The sequence below is a fragment of the Aulonocara sp. 'chitande type north' Nkhata Bay genome, linkage group LG15, assembly GCF_057382095.1.
Source record: "Aulonocara sp. 'chitande type north' Nkhata Bay isolate Kocher_YH1m ecotype deep benthic linkage group LG15, A_spYH_male_GT1.1, whole genome shotgun sequence".
NCBI classification, from domain to species: domain Eukaryota; kingdom Metazoa; phylum Chordata; class Actinopteri; order Cichliformes; family Cichlidae; genus Aulonocara; species Aulonocara sp. 'chitande type north' Nkhata Bay.
The window spans coordinates 35,666,686-35,685,544 of record NC_141358.1 but is presented as its reverse complement, the minus strand read 5'-3'; the positions used below and the strand labels follow the sequence as shown (position 1 = coordinate 35,685,544).

General features: G+C 41.6%; 4 protein-coding genes across 5 annotated transcripts in view; 3 read left to right on the top strand and 1 right to left on the bottom strand.

The window, feature by feature from the left end:
- The window catches only part of abca7 (ATP-binding cassette, sub-family A (ABC1), member 7), a 30,562-nt gene extending 26,694 nt beyond the window's left edge, over nt 1–3,868 (top strand). For both annotated transcript variants that reach the window (XM_086263174.1, XM_086263173.1), the window contains exons 45-49: nt 130–264; nt 388–491; nt 586–678; nt 1,035–1,284; nt 1,549–3,868. In XM_086263174.1, coding sequence (XP_086119300.1) covers nt 130–264; nt 388–491; nt 586–678; nt 1,035–1,284; nt 1,549–2,007 — 1,041 coding nt within the window. In that variant the 3' untranslated portion in view covers nt 2,008–3,868. The remainder of the gene's footprint in view (nt 1–129; nt 265–387; nt 492–585; nt 679–1,034; nt 1,285–1,548) is intronic.
- A 35-nt stretch (nt 3,869–3,903) lies between these two features.
- LOC147313535 (uncharacterized) lies at nt 3,904–7,744 on the bottom strand. Its single transcript, XM_086263175.1, has 3 exons — nt 6,343–7,744; nt 5,760–5,956; nt 3,904–4,736 (listed from the first exon to the last, which is right to left on the bottom strand). Exons 1-3 carry the CDS (start codon nt 6,964–6,966, stop codon nt 4,592–4,594), a joined length of 966 nt encoding a protein of 321 aa, XP_086119301.1. The 5' UTR covers nt 6,967–7,744; the 3' UTR covers nt 3,904–4,591.
- Nucleotides 7,745–7,750: 6 nt separating this feature from the next.
- On the top strand, nt 7,751–17,513 carry r3hdm4 (R3H domain containing 4). The gene is made up of 8 exons (XM_086263176.1): nt 7,751–7,970; nt 9,103–9,260; nt 9,559–9,680; nt 9,964–10,081; nt 10,148–10,233; nt 11,872–11,957; nt 12,455–12,510; nt 15,717–17,513. Exons 1-8 carry the CDS (start codon nt 7,930–7,932, stop codon nt 15,818–15,820), a joined length of 771 nt encoding a protein of 256 aa, XP_086119302.1. The 5' UTR covers nt 7,751–7,929; the 3' UTR covers nt 15,821–17,513.
- Nucleotides 17,514–17,956: 443 nt separating this feature from the next.
- Nucleotides 17,957–18,859, top strand: LOC147313533 (homeodomain-interacting protein kinase 1-like). The gene has a single exon (XM_086262946.1). It carries the CDS (start codon nt 17,957–17,959, stop codon nt 18,857–18,859), a length of 903 nt encoding a protein of 300 aa, XP_086119072.1.

The following is an 18,859-nucleotide window of genomic DNA, read 5'->3' as shown; positions in this document are numbered from 1 at the left end:
AGTTGGTGTTTTTATTTAGCTAAATATGTGGCCATTGTAAAAATCTAGGTTTTGTCATCTTTAAATGTTATTTCAAGAGGTGAAGTATCAAGTTTGGCTACAGTCAGCAGTTTCTCTGCTGTTCTCTAGGTGGCACAGTGGGGTGTGAAGAAGCTGGGGCTTACTCAGTATGCCGATCAGGAAGCTGGAGGCTACAGCGGGGGCAACAAGAGGAAGCTCTCCACAGCCATCTCCCTCATCGGGTCTCCACCTGTCATATTCCTGGTGATGATTCAGCTTAATAGAAAAGATGATGCGGTTATTATTGAATGACCTTCATCCTTAAAATATTCCTAACTTATATCTCACTCCGTATCTCCTCTATGCTCCCCCACCACCTTTTGTCAGGATGAGCCTACCACTGGCATGGACCCAAAAGCCAAAAGATTTTTGTGGAACTGCATTCTCAGTGTCACCAAAGAGGGAAGAGCTGTAGTGCTAACCTCACACAGGTACCAGTCAGTTCAGCTTTATTTCATTCCCGATGGAGTTTTGTATTGTAAAGGCAAAATATTTACTGCCGTCTCTAAATGTTTGTATTGTCAGCATGGAGGAGTGCGAGGCACTTTGCACCAGGATGGCCATCATGGTCAACGGCAGGTTTCGGTGTCTTGGGTCTGTGCAGCACCTGAAGAACAGGTAAGCAAACGCTAGTGCTGTGCGATACAGCAAATATAGGCATACGATCCGATACCAGCTAAACAATATCCACTTACCTCTACGAGCCGCTGCACTTCTCCCCGATTTAATGTCTGGTGTGTTGTCTACATTAGACAGGCTGAAAGTGCATCCTGTAGTGTTTTGCATTTCACCCCCAGTTCTGACTTAATACTGAAAAAAAAAAAAAGAAAAAAAAAAAAAAAAAAGTACTGAAAATAGCCTTGACCCTTTCAAAACAGAATGTGAACAAATTCGTGAAGAGGTCAGGATCAGAGAAGTTTATCTTCTCATGTAACAGTCGTGAATCACGTGCTTCGTTCCTTCCCGTCTTTCAGGTTTGGTGATGGATACACCATCATCCTTCGTTTGGCAGACACCAAATCGGACCCCGACTCGTGTCCCGTCAGCACCTACATGAAGGAGTGTTTTCCTAGTATTGAGCTGAAGGAGCGGCACCAGAATGTGCTGCAGTACCAGCTACCTTCGCACGCCTGCTGCCTCGCTCGAGTCTTCGACGTGCTGGCAAACAACTACGAGGAGCTGGGCATCGTTGATTTCTCCATTTCACAGACCACGCTGGACCAGGTGAGGGCTGTGATGAAGGTTTAAAAACCTCTTTAGTGTTTTGGAAAATGACTATTTCTGCAAAATGGGTGGTGTAAGTCTCATGGCCTATGATCCCATGTAAGTGGAGCCAAGTGATTCTTTCTTAGTGATTTTCTCCACATGTGGCGCTGCGATACCCGATCTGCCAAATCCCACTTTAAAGCTTGGTCATAATTAAACAAGACTTGGGTCAGTAAAGAAAGAATAAGTCTCAGTGATACTAAAGCCCCTTACCTTTTGTAGGTGTTTGTCAACTTTGCCAAGGATCAGACTGATGACGACTGCCTCACAGATGTGGTCGTCAGTAACGGGACAGCACAGCCAAACGCACCCGAGCACAGAGTTAATCCTCCCGTCAATAAACCACAACCACCAATCGTTCCTCCTCAACCAAGCAAAAGTCCACACCTGCCTGGGAAATCATCTGACAGCAAGTCAAAGGCGGGTAAGCCGAAAAAAGAAAAATCTAGCAAAGGCAAATCTGGCTCTGTGGCAATGCGCGCACTACCACATCCAGAGGAAATGGCCCGGGAGGTGGCTACGGTGAGCCGCAGGGCCAGCACTGAATCAGACGGCAGTAACAGCGGTCTTCAGGGAGAATCAGGCAAATCTCGTGGGTCGAAACGCAGAGCAGAGAGTTCCAGCAAAGATCCCTCGGTTCTCTTTATAGTCGGCGGCAACTCAGAGGAGAGCACGCTATGAAGCGGACTGGCACTAAACGAGCGGACCAAAGACAAACAAAAGCTTCATCTTCCCCTCTGTATGTCATTTGAATGCTGCAAAGTCTTCACAGGGACATGAAAAAATGAGCACTTTAAAGTCCATCAGTAAGAAAACGCCAGTGGACAAGTGGACTGAAATGTTACTGTCTGAGAAAAACAGAGTAGAAGCTTTAAAAGAAACAACCGAAGGTCCTTTGTGGTAATGACTTCGGTGCCTTGCTCAGCTCTTTCATCTGTAACTCTTTACCCTCCACAGCGAGTAAAATAAGTACAGAAAGCATCAGTTTTCTGAGTAAATATATTTCTAAAGGTGCTGCTGAAATCCTCACCAGATGACAGTAAAACTATACCATATCAAACAATAGATGTCCACAAATTATGTTTTGTGTTATAATGAGAAATTACACGGAAAAAGTGCTGAACACAGTTACTGAAATTGATTTAATACTTTGTTTAAAAAAAAGGATGCATATAGGCCATCATGGATGAGTGCATCCACATTGTACCTGCTGATTTCAGGTCTTCTTGCAGATCTTGGAGAACTCTTCTGATCATCCTTTTCGCTCCTCTGTCTGGAGTCTTGCAAAGAGCCACTGGTTGTGACTGGTTTGTGGTGAAATTATGTCCTTTCCACTTCACGATTATGGCCCCAACAGTGCTCACTGGAACCGTCAGTAGTTTAAAAATTCTTCTGTAACAATCCCATCAGTATGTTTAGCAACAACAAGCATGTGAAGGTCTTGACAGATCTCATTGGTTTTACCCATCATGAGATGTTTCTTGTATGACAGCTTGGTAATGAGACACATTTTATAGGCCATCAGTTAGAACTGAACCAGCTGATATTCATTTGCACTAAGTGGCAAATTACTAATGACTGATTTCAGCTGATGTCATGACTTTTGCATCTACTTTTTCCCTGTGTCATTTCTCATTATTACACTTAATTTATTATTAACTTGATTTATTATCATCTGTGGTTTGATTTATTTGCATGTGTGGATTGGATGGGTTGTTACTGACATCTGGTGACGATTTCATGCCGATAGCACCTTTAGAAATAGATTTACTTCAAAAATTGGCGACACGTTCAGAACTTATTTTACCAGCTGTATATGGGTTGATTAGTCTTACACTGTGTTTTCTCTTTCTGTGTCAGTGTCATCACTCCTCATTGGTTTATTTGTCCTGAATGAATGTTATGCAGGGGTCGCTGCTAAACCAGTGAGCAGTGTAGCTCAGGATTCAGTCATTAGACCTATTACAACCTCATCTTTGTTTTACAAAAAGCATTCTTTCAGTCTGAATACTGAAATATTCAGACTGTATGTTTTATGTTAATTCTCAAGGTGGTTTTATAGGTTAGAGGGCATTTGAGTGGCGGGTTGTTTCAGGACTATACAGTATCTCTTTTGAGGAGAGAATTTACCTCTTATTGTTTTGTAAAAAACAACTTTATTATATCTTTTATCTGAATGTTTTTTATTTATCCAAATTTTTATTATGCAGACTAATCTTATTATTTATGAATTGGGGGGGGGGGTTCTTAACTTTGCTTGCTTTTCCTTAAAAGAGCTGGAAACCTCGTGATAAATGAGATACACGGGTGTCACTGTAGACGTTAAATTCATGTCAAACATGCCAAAAATTCCACGTTCAATCAAAGAAGTAATATTTAACAAAACAGAGCAATCAGTGAGACAAAAACATTGCCTTCAGTCAACAACTGTTTTTATTCTGAACTATGTGTTTGTTTCTTTCTAACAAACGACACACTGGCTGCTGAATGTTACCGTACTGTAATGGCATTTTATATATATATATATATATATATATATATATATATATATATATATATATATATATATATGCATGAGACAAACCTGACGTATCAGAAGGATTTCATTCCAAAATGCAACCTGTTTTTAACAATGTGGGGCAGCTGGATGGGTGAGTGATTAGCACACGTGCACTACATGGATAAAAGTAGTGGAGCAGCCAAGGAAACCAAAGCCATGTTTGGAGTTTGACCATCTGTCATTCTCAAACACTTCCTCCACTTACAGCTGATTGTGGGATATCTATGAGAGAAGAAATGTCACAAACTGCGGCTGTGGCGTCCTGTTACTGCACCAAGCTCAATTTCAGTGAGCTCTCTCCAACAGCATATTCTTTCGGGAATCTTTGTAAAGACAGACGGCATGCTAGCTGCTTTAATTCAACAGTACAGACTTACTCCCAATACTTTTGTCCATGTAGTGTAACCTTAAAGGCTTCTACAGCTGCGTGCTGTAATTTCCCAGCTCCCTCTCTTATATTTCCTGTCTAACTCTGGAAAAAAGGCAGAAAATGTTTAATAAAAGATCAACAATTATACTAAAATGCCCTGAAATACTGCAGAACTGAAACTGTAAGCTGGATGTCTCATTTTGGAATGAATATGCTGTTCTACTTGAATATCAGCTGTAAGATGTACGTTATTTCCTTGAAGTATGGTAGCTTAAAAGAATGTCTGGTGTTCTGAAAAAATTAAAAATATCTGCAAGTTATGTGTGGTTGTTGAGTCACTGCGGCGTCTGAGCAGTCAGGTGGTTTGGCTGCACCATCCTGAGGAAGATGAGAGGCGCTTTGGGTGCAGGATGAAGTGGAGGAAGGCTCATCTGTCTGTTTACCCTGCAGGCACCAGGTGATCTGTCTTTTCCAGCTCGTCTGTTTTAAAGGAGAAAAAAATGTAGAATCAAATTTTACCGTTTATTTGGTGTAGATATTTATGTGTACACACACGAAACCTGCATAAAACTTGCTCTTGTGATAATATTTGTTCAGTTCAGCTTGGAGTATTAACACTAAATTTAACTAACTGACAAGATTTTATGTGTCACTGACTGTCAACAGCTCCTGTGGATTACGTACTACTGAAGTCAATAAAAAAAATAATTTTCTTAAAGAAATAATCGACACAAATAAATATCAGCATTTAGAAGACATCATACTTCTTGGGGTAAATAAAGTATATTTAAAAAAAATTAAGGGAATGCTCGATCATCACAGTGTGACACAGAATCAGTTAAACTTCAGGGATACCAGTGTGTCCAGTTAGGAAGCAGAAACCACTGTGAATCCTCCTGGTTTGGTACAAATGAAAGCAACTCCATGAGGATGCCGTGACCTCCTGATGTCCTTCAGCGGGACCTGAAGGAACATCATCCAGCAGTCCCGGGTTTACAGTGGGTCAGTAATGGCCTGAGCAGGCATATCGTTGATGAAGGCCAGTCAAGCTGCAGGGTGCTAGACTGTGAGAACAGGACATCAGGGCCCCGTGGACTGCATTTCTGGCAGTTTGATGAAAAATCTGCCCGTGAACAGCCCACTGGAGGTCATTCTGTGGGGCTGTGGCAGTGCTGTCCCACTTCAGACAATAGTCTGCCCTTCTACTGCCCTGTCCAGCTCTCCTTGTGCGAAGGCCCATCTCCTGGTATTTCCTACAGTCTTGAAACTGTATTGAGAGAGACAGCAAAACCTCTGACCACATCTTGAAGGAGTTTGACTACATGTGTAGGTACTGTCTCATGCTACCACTAGTGACAAGGACATGAAATTATAAAGTAGAGGAAAAACTAGAGAAAATCCCCTACAAACACATCCCCTTATTGTCTTATTGTTTCTGCTATCTAACTGGACAGACTGCTGTCCCTGAAGATTAATGGAAACTGTAACATCCATCAAACGTACACGCTGCCCCGCTTCCCATCCTGCTGCCCGACACTGCTCTGATCTGTAAAGGCCACGAGGAGCTGATCAGTCCGGTCTTGTCTCCATAGTCCTTCCTCGGCCCCTCTCCTCTTCTTCCTCAGTCTGTATGTGACAGTTTGCAGCAGTGCATTCAGGCTGGACAAGGTGATGTCAGGAAGCTGAACCTCAGCCAATCTCTGCACAGAAAAGAACAAACTCAAAATATGGGACAATCTCTGAAGCTGTGGGGCGGGAGGGACAAAGGATAAAAATGCTGTGCAGTCCCATATAAAGACAGGCATATGCTCATGCTAAATAAGCCCTGACTGGAAGCCTACATTTCCCACAATCCAATCTTTAAGCTGCCAACTTCTTTTAGACATTGTCCCAGCTTGCTACATGCTGCGTTTCTTTTCTGATGCTCAACATCTACTATTTCTACAGGCTCTGAGGTGCTCCCCCTCAACCCTTCACCTGTGCTAAATCAGTAGACTGCCTCTTTAATGTTTAATACACTTCCATCAAGGACAGGAACCACTATGTTCAGAAAATGTCCCAGTGAATGGATCTGAAACTAACTCACACTCTTGGAGAACAGGGGATTGTCTATCCAGGGCCTGATGTCTGAAGCCTGCGCTGTAACTGCTCCACTGCCTCCAAAGCCTTCTGCTCCAAGCTTTGCAGAGCTGGTTGTTGCTTGTTGATGCACAGTGATGGCAGGCAGAGGAGTGAGACAGCCTGAGCTCTGATCAAATGGTTTTGGTTCGCTTATAGGCGGCGGCAGAAATGGAGAAGTCAGTGAGAGTCTTGCTTTGGTTGTTCTCTCTGAGGTTAATCCTGACTGGAGGTCAATTGCGTTTTGTTTCTGTTCCACTAGTTTGCTGACAGATGGGTCTCTGCTGCTGGTTTCTGTTTCCTGTCGACTCATGGAGGTGTTGCTTTCTTCTTTCTCGTCTTCCTCCTCCTGCTCAGTCTCCTTAGCCAAGGTTAAAACCGGCATTAAGTTGACACAAAGCCTCATTATGTTCCCTGATATCTCACATGTAGTCCCGTCCTTATCTGTGGTGGACCTGCTGTCCGATGTGATCTTCTTTATCCTCTTCTTTGACTTCACTGTGCTCATCCTGGGAAATTGCTTCTTTGCTTCTATATTTAGTGGGAAACCTGGTTCTAGTTTTACTATCACTGTGTTGTTCTCTTTCCCCATCTCACTTAATAAATATACATAAAAACACCTTTGACCACTTCCTATGAAATTATTCAGACATATCCCACAAAACTTTATTGCATAAAAAACTTCCCTCTCTGATCTGTCAGGCTGAACTCCTCTCTCTCCAGCAGCAGTGGGAAATACTGAGAACAATTGGAGGTCTCTGTGGCTGGCCCATTAAATCTGCTGTTATGGTAACGAGCACACAAACTGCTGTCATCTGAACTTTAAGAAGAAAGAAACCAAAGTCAAAGCAGGAATAATGCCTGAGCTCAAAGCTCTCCAACATGGAGGGTTTTACAGATGATGGAGGCGCTTACAGAAATTATGACAGGAATTCTTGTTTGCTGAGGTGGAGCAAAGATCGTCTATGAGAAAGATGCAAAACGACCCACTAAGGAGACGTTTAAAAACAACAACAACATCAAACCATTTTCTTAGAAATAAATCTGAAAGCTTTTTTTCAGCTGCTTTCAAATGTCTTTGTTAAGAATCATATGCACTTAAAATTATAACCTTTAGGTTAAAGTGAATGCTTCAGTTTTAAACAGATACTCACTGGACAATGATAAATTTTGCTTATTTCTACACTCTATTGCATCAACGAATGTTTTAGTAATAGTCAAAAATAAAATGTTTCCAAACAAATTCATGGTCCATGTTTTATCATTCATCCTGAAGTCTTGTGTTATGAAGGATTTGTCCTCCAAATGTATTGTATTCATTTATAGTCATGTGAGACTACAAACTATGGACGGAGTGAGTGCTCTCTGTCTTTTCCTCTCTTTGTTTGTGGAAAAGACAACAGCCTACTGTCAAGCTAGCAGTCAGCAGCTAGCTGCTCACCTGATAATCTGTCCGGTTTTTATATTTCTTGTGTCAACTGTATTGATTTACTTTGTTCTCGATCTGTAAAGATACAGACAGTGGGATCTTTCCGCCTATTTTTTCTGGAATAAGATGGTCGTTTTGACAAATAGCAATGAAGAACAGGATTATATGTGAGTAAAAAAAACAAAAATACGAGTCTGTTTCGTTAGCTGGCTGGCTAGTTATTAGCCGGTAAAATAAGTCATATTAACATAAATAGCTAGGTTTATTTTCAGGAGTCGTTGCTTGTATTAGTTGTATTGCAACGTTTCCTGCACATAAAAATTTCAATACACTCTGTAGTTGGTTTTGGTTATTTAAGAGTTAAAGGGCAATTTTAACACTTGTCCTTGTGAGCCTTTTAGCACCTAACTAGCCTTCCTGTAGCGGAGTCTAAAGGTGAGAGGCGGTTCTAATGTTCAAAATCCTGTTTTAAGCCAGAAATCGCAACACCGACCATAATAACTAATACGCGTTTTTAAGGTTGCATTGAAACATGTTTCGTTAGGTCTTACTTATTAAACTAAGGTTTGGATGCCAGAGGGAGAGAATGGGCGAACCTAAATAGTCCAGGCACAGATTACATCATATTATGTTGCTAATAACCTGCAGAGCTCAGGCTAAAAATGGCATCAGCATGTTGACAACTGAGCTCACAGGAAGAAGCTCCAGCAGGGGCGGTCCACACAGACACCCACTGACCTACATCTGAAGCTGCTGTGGGCTGCTCTGCTCTGTTCTGACCCAGTTACACAGAGAAACCAGAGGAGGGAAAAATCTGCAGCTTTCATGGGTGTATTTTCAGTTTTAGTAGGATAAATGTCATCTATATGCTTTCATCTTAGTTATTCCTCAGATAAGGTGATTACATGGCCATCCATGTAAATATGCGTATTTCAATAGATTTTTACTACAGCTGTTATTACATGTCGTTTCAGGGTGAAATTATTATTGTGCACCTGTACCAGGTGTTGTGCAGGAAAGGCTGTAACACAATAAATAAGTAAATAGTCAGTTATATGTGTTTATCCTGCTAAGGGCTTCTGTGAACCGGGCCTGTTACAGGGTACACCTTGCTTTTACTTTCACATCTGAGCATTTGAATAGGTTTAAATAAAGCAGCTTGAGGAACAAGTAAGCTGACTTGATTCCCTTGAAATTCCAACAACTCAATCAGATTTTGAGATTGGAAGCTGGAAATTCTTCTGAAAGATATATCAACTCAAACTCACTAAACTGATCCACTGTGCTCTGTTTTTCCAGCCTGGTAGAGGAGCGTAAATGCACCTCATTGCCTAGCTCTCCTGCCAAGCGAGTGTCACCCACCAAAAAGAAACAGTTCTATATCAACCAAGCCATCCGCAACTCTGACCTCACACCCAGGGCCAAAGGCAAGAAGAGCCTCCGCCGACAGGAGAACAGTAAGCTCTCATTTTACGTAAATTAAAAGAACGGCGTCAGAGACTGCAGGCTGAGCAATGCTGGGAAAGCATTGAAAGGATTACTTTGGGGAAGAGTCTCTGTGTGCAAGTTCAAAATGTTTTATAGGATGTATTTGAGGCTCCCGAGGCTGCTGGGCAACATTTTTACAAAGAATTCTGACGTTAGTGGCTTCAATACCTTAGAGGATGAGAAAAACGTTTACATTAGTTATAAAGTCATAAACCTGTCATTGCTTTGCTCATTTATCTCTCTCTAATCTTCTCCTTTGAAAATTAGCACGCTACCTTGCTAATCTCCTTGAGAAAGATGAGTGCTCCAAAGACGATCTGGAGGTTTGCAGCAACCCAGCCATCCCATCCATCTTCTATGAAGTCTGCACCAATGGAAACTATGTAGAGGTACACAAATTAGTGGCATTTGTTGCAAAAGTGCGAACGGCTTAAGAAAAGATTTATAATTTCACCGTGTCATGTTCTCAAATTTTATGTACTGTGTGCGCAAATATTTACCTGAGAGGTCCCACAGGAAACTGCCGCTCAAAAACCGTGTTTGTGTGTCCAAAGAAATGTAAACTGTGTGGTTTGGCTTGTGCGAGGTCTCACAGGGCACAGGGTTTTGAAGACCACCTAGAAAGATCAGGAACGCTGTCTAATGTCATTTCTTGTCTTGTTGTTGTTTTAGCCGTGGAACGACTTCATGAATTGCTCTGGTGAGGAGCAGGAGAGGCTGCTCTCTCTGTTGGAGCTGGAGGAGGCCAAGAAGAAAAACACCAACCAGCTCCTCAAAGACCAGAGGAATGGTAAGTCTCACCCTTTGAGCCTTTAAAGTGAAGCTGTTTGTCTGACTTTGTCGTCTCTCTCTGCAGTAAATCCTGCCTTCACTGCTCAGGACTGCTTCCAGAGAATTGATCGCAGGTTGCGAGCAACTCTGAGGCGGAAACAAATCCCCATGGTGAGTGTCTTCTCTGCTTCAAATCTCTCACTGTTTGGTCAGTGATTGCATCACTCATGTATTTGAAGTCGTTGTCTTTATAGTAAGTAGGGGTGGGCGGTATAAACGGTATATTAATTTGGCCAACGGTAGAGATTTTGACTATACCGCTCTACCGCGATAGCACATTTTGTTGGTGTCAACAAGCTGCGCCTGTTTTGGTCAGTAAGCACAACCAGAATTCATACATATGGCACACTGTCGATTTTTGAGAAAATTAAAGGATTTTAAGTGTGCCCTATAGTGTGTAAAATACGTTATACAGAAGAAAATAATATATCGTGATATATATCATTACCGCACATGCTTCAAATTATACTGTGATATGGATTTTTAGGCCATATCGCCCAGCCCCAATCCAGTTGTTCAGTGATGACGCAACGAATCCTACTTCCGGGCCTAAAGTAGTCTGCGTTTAATATGGCTTTTGTGTTGTTAACATGTTTAATGTTTTGTATTTTCTTCTATTTAATCTCAAAAAGCTCCTAAAACAGTCAGTGATCACTGTTGACCTCCCTCGGCTTTTATTACCGCTAATTATTTATTTAAGCTCAGTTTTTAAAACCTTAGGATGTAGCTACAGCCCAGCCCATGCAGCAGTATATGAATGACTAACCTCGTATTGTGGATGGATTATCTCAGTTGTTCTCCTGACTGAAGTTTGGTCCTTTTACAGCATCCTGCCATGCGATTACATTTGTTCCTGACCACCGAGAACACTCACGTTAACTTTTATCGAGTGGAAAAAAAGTTAGCTTGTTTATATTATGCCAACATAGCTGTGTCGCTAGCGGTCACGTAGCACATCATTATATACCAGCTAGCCAAACTTCAGTAACCCTACAAACGTCACTGCTGTTTAGTTTTCTGTCTTCATTTATGCTGGAAGTGATAACAGAGCTGTACGTTTTAATTTGTCTCCAAAACCCCGCAGTCAGGACATGCTATATTGTATTTAGATAGAAGCTAGCGAGCTAACTCCCTGCTAACTTCTAACTCCGTTAAATGTCATAAATTCCATTTTCATGGATGCCTGGATGTTAAACTCAATTGTTACACCTGGTAGAGCAGAACGCTGATCATTTTATTAAAGATGAAAGACTTTAGACAGTTTTTCAACTCTCAGTAATGCCACAGTGATCGTTTGATATATGGACCTGCAGCGGAGTTTAGACCCAGACACGGCTAGTGATGTCAGACTGAACAACCGGATAGTAAGTTCAACTCATGTTAGTTTTATGTAGAGCCAGTTATCTCTTAACCACCACTGGCAGGTCCTCTTAATAGACCCATCTGCTTGTGGCTTCGTGCTGCAAGAGTTATTTCCTCATTGATTAATCTTCCTATTTTTTTATGTTTTATATAATGTTTGAAATTTGTGAAAAAGAGGATGTTCATTAGCCTTCTGTTGTATGAATGTGCCCAATGAAACACTGAAGAAAATCAGAAATTATAAGATACTCCTAATCATTATCAGGGACAAAGATGATGCGCAGGGACATGAGAGCAGGACTCCCTGAGATCGCCTGCTGAAGTTTAGTATTTTTCCCAAACACAAACTATGAATTTTGTGAGATCTGTGGTTTCTGCTTCTCTCAGGGAACGCTGGAAGTTCTGGAGGAAAACCTTCTGAGCTTCTTCAACGCTCAACCTCACTCAGTTTACACAATCAACCTCAGCAGCAGGTAGAAATCCTCTTCTTTCAGTTGGTGTGTCTGTGCTTCTTCAAAAGCTTTTCATTCACTTTAGTCTTTAATTGGTTAGACTTTGATAATGGACAGTGGAATTACACCTGTGGGAAGTGGTCTGGAGAGCTCAGTGGAATGTCATTTGTCAAGTAAAATCTGAGCAAATTACGACCTAGTGATCCTCAGTGCATTGCTTTGGCACCTCATTAATGTGTTAATTAATCTCATCTCAACAATGCTGCTGTTTGGATTGTTCTGACAAACATGCAGGTTGAAAACATGCAGGTAAACCTGCTGTATTAGATTGCATCAAGTCTTTATCATCTGTCACCATAGCGACAGGAACAGGAGAAAATAGCTTACAGCCGGTGGTGAATACACAGTCTCCCTTTGTCGAGATGTGCGGGGAAATTTGTACACTACACAAACGTAGTCAGTTTGAATCAAGTGGGTTAATAACTGTCACATTTCTGTTGTTTGTGTTCGTCAATCAGCTTTGAGAGGCTGCTGCTTCACGCCATCTGCCAGTATATGGACCTCGTCTCTGCAAGTGAGTGGCAATAATGCATAATGGCTCAGTCACACTAGGGTAAAGTTAGGATGGTAGATTGCCAACATGTTGCAGTCTGAGTCTGTCTGTGTCGATGAGCACAACTCTTCTGTGGCGTGTCTCTTTGCAGTAAAGGTTCGACTCAGCCGATTAGTTATTTCAGCTCGTTATATTACTGTGTAAAGGGAAGGTCGCTGAGCGCCTGTGTCAACCTATGAGCTTCTCATTCACTCATTTTATTTCTGTCTGATTGCAACAAAGCAAACAGTATTTATATATATATTTATTAGGGGTGCAACGATACTCGTATCGATATTGAACCGTTCGATACAGTGCTTTCGGTTCGGTACGCATATGTATCGAACAATACAAAATTTGTAAGTTATTTTATCAACTTTCCTTCTGACGATGCTGTCTGTGTTGAGCGCTCAGTGAATCTGCGCTCGACTGCTCCGCCTAGGCTGCACTGTCGAGCGCAGATCCACTGAGTGCTCAACACAGACAGCATCGTCAGAAGGAAGAGCGCAGGGCAAGCTAGCGAGACAGAAGTTAAGCTCTCCTTGCAACATGGCAAATTGAACCTCCCCCACCCTCATTCAGATCTGGCGTTTGGAATTATTTTGGTTTTCATGTGAGGTATGACCCTGAAGGTAAGCGCGTCATGGACTAAAGTAAAACAGTATGTTGGATGTGCCACGCAATGCTCAATTACATGGGTGGGAGCTAGTGTGTTAGCGCAGTTAGCTCGTTAACGTGTTGGCCGTCTAGCCCCAGGCACGGGGCGATCAGGGGTAGCTCGTTAACGGAGATTTGCCGTGTTGTGGCGTTAAGGTCATTTCAACGAGATTAACGCTGACAGCACTAGTGGGAACACAACGAATATGACTGCGCGTTTACGCCGACATCATCCTAGTGCAAAGACAAGTGGAAGCAGACAAAAACAACAAGCATGCATGCTACAAACTTTACTCGAGTCATTTAGACAGCCGTTAGCACATGATTCTCCTTATGGGGACCTGATATGTTTAATATTGTGGCGAGCTCAGACAAGGTGGAGACGGAGGTGTCGTTTGGTCTTGCTTCCCGTGAGCTAGCCAGGGAGCACAGCCGTTTATTGACATCTGCAGAAGCACACTGCCGCTAGCTAACTGCTCAGCGCGGCAACCGCACAGCAACAACAACACACAGGGCGCCCTCTGACCCCGGAAGGACACACCGTCGCAGCGAGAGGGCATCACCCGTCACTATGGCAACATAAACAAAACATAACTGTACAAACAGAACCCCGAACAGCCCTGACCCGCTACAATATGCTGCTGAGAATATAGCCCAGAAAAAGCGGATAGTATAACTTTTATTTTGGAAAGAGACATTTCTCTGTAATAAACTCTCTTTTCCAAAGATGAGTGATTCCTCAATCAGATACAGGGCTCGCAAAATCGCTAGCCCGACGTGCCGGGGCTAGCGATTTTTCCAGTCAGGCTACCAAAATCTATCTCTGCCCTGCCCATCGGGCTATTGTAGGAAGGAAAAATATATGTCAATGCTTTTGCATTCTTTCGGAAATGTAGCTGGGTAATTAGGTCATTGGCATCGATGAGCCACTGTCAATATGTGACATATTGAAGTCGCGTTTGAATTTGCGCTTGTTTTTTGCTTTCACTTTGCAATCGCGCGAACTGTGTATAGAGAGCGACAGCACTGATTGGTGAGTGATGATAATTTGTGCACCAATTCCTCTGACATCGTCTTATCAATCGTTAGCTTACTATGCAAACGTGACAAGTGAAATCTCCCGCAGCAAGCTTAAACATGTGAGAGGTTGATCGTGCAGAGAATCGCTGACCGTTATATGTGTGTGTGTGTGTGTGTGTGTGTGTGTGTGTGTGTGTGTGTGTGTGTGTGTGTGTGTGTGTGTGTGTGTAAAAGCAGGATGATATATATTTTAGTTCTGCTGAGCCAAATAAGACAGGTCAGGGTGAAGAAGTGACAGCCAAAGAAAAGCTTACCACAAAATGGAAAAGTTATGACAAATCAGACTATAAGGCGAAAAGAAAGTGCAGCTTTATGGTTTCATGGACAAAATAATTTCTGTGGCTGCAATATGACGAGCTAAATAACCAGGGCTGCACATAAGTGGTCCGCTGGTGCGCATTCGCTGTCAAAATAAAAAAAAAACGCGCACAAGATATGAAGTTGCAACGCGTGTTTGCATACATAAGATTTTCTGGAGGAGGACAGACATTTGTTTAGAACTCTTACAGATGTCGAAGAAGCTCCTTTAAGCAATTACTTTGCAATTACTTTGATGTGTTTAAATATATGTATATATATATATGTATGTATATATATGTATGTATATATATGTATATATGTATATATATATATATGTATATACACACACACGTGTATATACGTACGTGTGTGTGTACACACACACTCACACATATATATATATATATATATATATGTGTGTGTGTGTGTGTGTGTGTGTGTGTGTGTGTATATATATATATATATATATATATATATATATATATATATATATATATATATATACACACAAAAGAAATAAATGAAAAATGTAAACATCTATGTTTAGTGAACTTTGCAGTGTTGCTCTGTGGTGCAGCTACGACACCGTAGCAAAGTTTACACACTATGTCTACTTGATCCACGTCTGACTCCACGAACCCATAATGTTTCCACACCACTGAAGTTTTTTTTTTTTTACCTCTCTTTTCAACCAACAGCAGTCACTCTCCTCTCCAAATAACTTCTGCTTAGCTTTCCGAGCTTCCCTCGGGTCCTCTTAATTGTTGTGACGCGTGTTCGAAATGCAGAGAGGTGCGCTCGATTTGCCACACGGAGCAGCGCGAGAGTAAAGCACGAGGGAGGTGCTAATAATCGGCTCAGTCATTTTTAATGATCATTGAAAGCCCAGATCGTAATCGAGATTAAAATTCGATTAATTGAGCAGCCCTAATGCAATGTATTTTTTACAAAAAAAACCCCCAAAACTTACTGGCATGTATCATCTTTTCATCTCATTAAAATTGGAAGATTTTGAGTTGTTATCATTATAAATGCTTCTGTCTTTACATAATCGTACTTATCCAATCCTGGCTGCGCCTGCTAAGCCAGTTTAGTTTGTTTCAATCACATCACAGTGATCAAAATCTATTTCTCGCTTGTTGGGCCTCCAGGCAGCGACTACAATGGCTTACGTCAGACTGAAGTGGTGAACAAGCAAGAAGAGTTCCTGCCTCCTGGACTCCTGCTGTCTGCCTACCTGGAGCAGATGAGTTGAGGACAGGACCATGACCGTTTCTGGTTCTTCCTGCTGCAGACAGGAGCTCTGAAATGTAGATATGATGTGCAGTCTTCACACGTTGTTTGTAATAACCACCCAGCTCAAATGTCTGCTTCTCTTTCTCTCTGTCAATTTTCCATAAACTAGATCCAAAAACGCAACAGAATCGATCACTGGAGCGTTAGCTAGGTTAGTTCGTGCTTAAAGTTGAATGTTAAACTGTTGGTTGGGTAATATGTAGTGAGTATACAGCTCAGCAAAGCAGGGTCTGAACACAAAGTCGCATCTGAGGCTTACAAACTGATACCTGTTTGAGGTTGGTAACTTGACCTCTCCTGTCACACCGTTACATTTTCTACCCCACGGTGTGTGTACAAGCAGCACAGGAAATCCAGCTGCTGAATTTTACTAACAGTGGACTTAACACTTGACAAAACAGGCACAGTAAATTACAGCAGTAAGTCCTGAAATAGAAAGCATACTGTGTAAGGTCTGTGAGTAGTCTGCAGCGCTGTGTGTGTGAAGGTTTTAGGACCGTTCTTAAATGAAATGCATCACCGCCTGAAACAGTAGCCTGCATGAAGCATGAATTTTAATCTCTTTATTACTCACAAGAAAGAACACCTCTTTCATTGCTACTTGCAAATTATAGTTACTCTCTTTCTATTGTGTGTATTATTTAGAGGCAGATTGAGGCTTTGAGGTGGGTCTGAGAAACCCTTACAGTTCAATCAGAGGCATCTTTTGTGACAGCTGAGTAGCGGCTTTATGAGTTCTGCTTCCAGTGCATGTGTGTGCCATGTGGGCATTAGGTTCAGTTTTCTGCATGTGCAGCAGATCGAGCATAGATGCTGACAGACTGCTGCTGTCACTGCACACTGTCAGTGTTATGTCAGTAATAGCCAACATTTAGGATAAGAAACTATATTATTCTATGTTTTGGTGCATCAACGTACAGAGTGCTCTCTCGGTTTACATGAACACACAGCTTTTAACTGCTAACACAGATTCAATGTATACTGTACCTACAGTAAATGGGGGATAAAACCTGCTGAGCTTTGACTCTCAGGTATGTTAAATCTCAGTATTTGCATCCCTGGAAAATACTTCTGCCTTATGAACACAGTTTCTATGTTTTCTCTGTACAATTTTCTACTTTGTACTGTACTTGGGTTTTGGAAACGTGTATCCAGGTTATTTAAGGAAAAAGAGACTTTATTTCTGTTTTCTTTTTATAATGACGGCAGCAGAGTAACAAAACTTGACCTGTTGGTGCATTTTGTCAACAACCAAAGTGTGCGTGTGAAAATCCAACTTCTCAGGCTTTTGACTTGTCACTCTGAATGTCATGTAGTGCTCATTTCTGTGTACTGTGTAGAGCCCAGCCTGTTTTTGAATAATGTTCACCTCGGGGCCATGTCAAATTTTCCATTACATGTACACATACTTGTGCCAATCATGTTACATTTAATTGACTTGTGCCAACATTTGAATTGAAAATGCCCAAAAAGTTTGAGAGCTTTATACAATAAACTGAAAAATCTTTGTGTATGTGTGCATATTTATAAGTATCGCTGCAACTATTAAATGATTTAAGTTTTTTTTTTCCATTTTCTCATTTTATTATCGTCAGAATGCTGAAAACAAAATCTGTGTGAGTGCTTTAAATAAATGGAAGTTAAAGTGTTCATTCACATTTGTAATATTGACTTAAAATCAGACCTAGTTTTATTCTTGAGATTGTTCTCCTTCTGCTGACCTAACAGCACAGGTATACGCGAAGGCTAACAGCTCTTCTCCAGCATCATTGCTCCAGTTCAACAACCAAATCTGTGTGAGATCAATATCCTTTTTTATCCATGTTTAAACTGAAATATCATCGTGCAACATTATGCCTTTGGACCACTTTTCTAAGGGTAATCATCATAGTATAAAAGTTTTATGTATGTGTTCCTTAATTCCTTCTGGATGAGAAGAGCAATCTTGATGAAACTTTGTATAAAGAAAATTAAATATGTAAATCACATATTAAAAGATTTTATACAAATATATATTTGTACATTTAACAGGTCAGCTGTTCTCCACCACCCCTTTTTCAATCCTGGCCTCTCTAAGAGTTCTCCCTGCACTGACATGAGTAGCACAGGGGGACAAAACCTTGTGGTCTCTCAGCAGCCTTCAAGTTGCAAAAGAGAAAGAACGCAGAAAATCAGTTGCAGTTCCCAAAACTCGGAAGAATTTTCTCAACAAGAATACGTCAACGCATCAGCCAACCCATCCTCCTCTAAAGATGATCTTGAAATATCTAAAGAGACCCTTTTGGGAGATCACTACGAGGTTGAGGGTTTCCTTGGAGAAGGGCGCTTTGGTATTGTAACCAAATGTCCCAATACAAAAACCAACGAAGTTGTTGCTATTAAAGTCAACAAGAGAAACAATGAAATTCTGCAACAGGCAAAAATGGAAATTTTCATCCTGGCGCAGCTACGAGGCTTGGATGCTGATAGATGCAACATTGTTCAATGGAACGACTTTTTTGTTGAAGGTCACCGCATCTGCTTAAATTTTGAACTCCTCGATCAAAGCCTGTGGCAGTACATGCGGGACCGGGGGAACCGGGTTCTCCCAATAGGAGAAATCAGGACAATGTTATTTTGGCTCGCAAATGCTCTGTTCCACCTGGGTTCTTTGGGAATAGTGCATGCTGACCTCAAACCTGGAAACATAATGGTTGTGGACTGCTATGAGTGTCCCATCAAAGTCAAACTTATAGACTTTGGCTTTGCATGTCCCGCATCTACAGTGATTCCTGGTGACTGTGTGGGGACGGTTGGTTATAGAGCACCCGAGGTTATGATTGGTAGTCTATTTAATGAAGCAATAGACATGTGGTCCCTGGGGCTGGTAGCTGTGGAGCTTGCTACAGGGCTTCCTTTCTACCCTGCGAGAAACAATTATGTTTTGAAATTCATCATACAGACCCAGGGACAGCCACCAGATCATGTTTTAGACTCTGGCTCATACACTGATAACTAA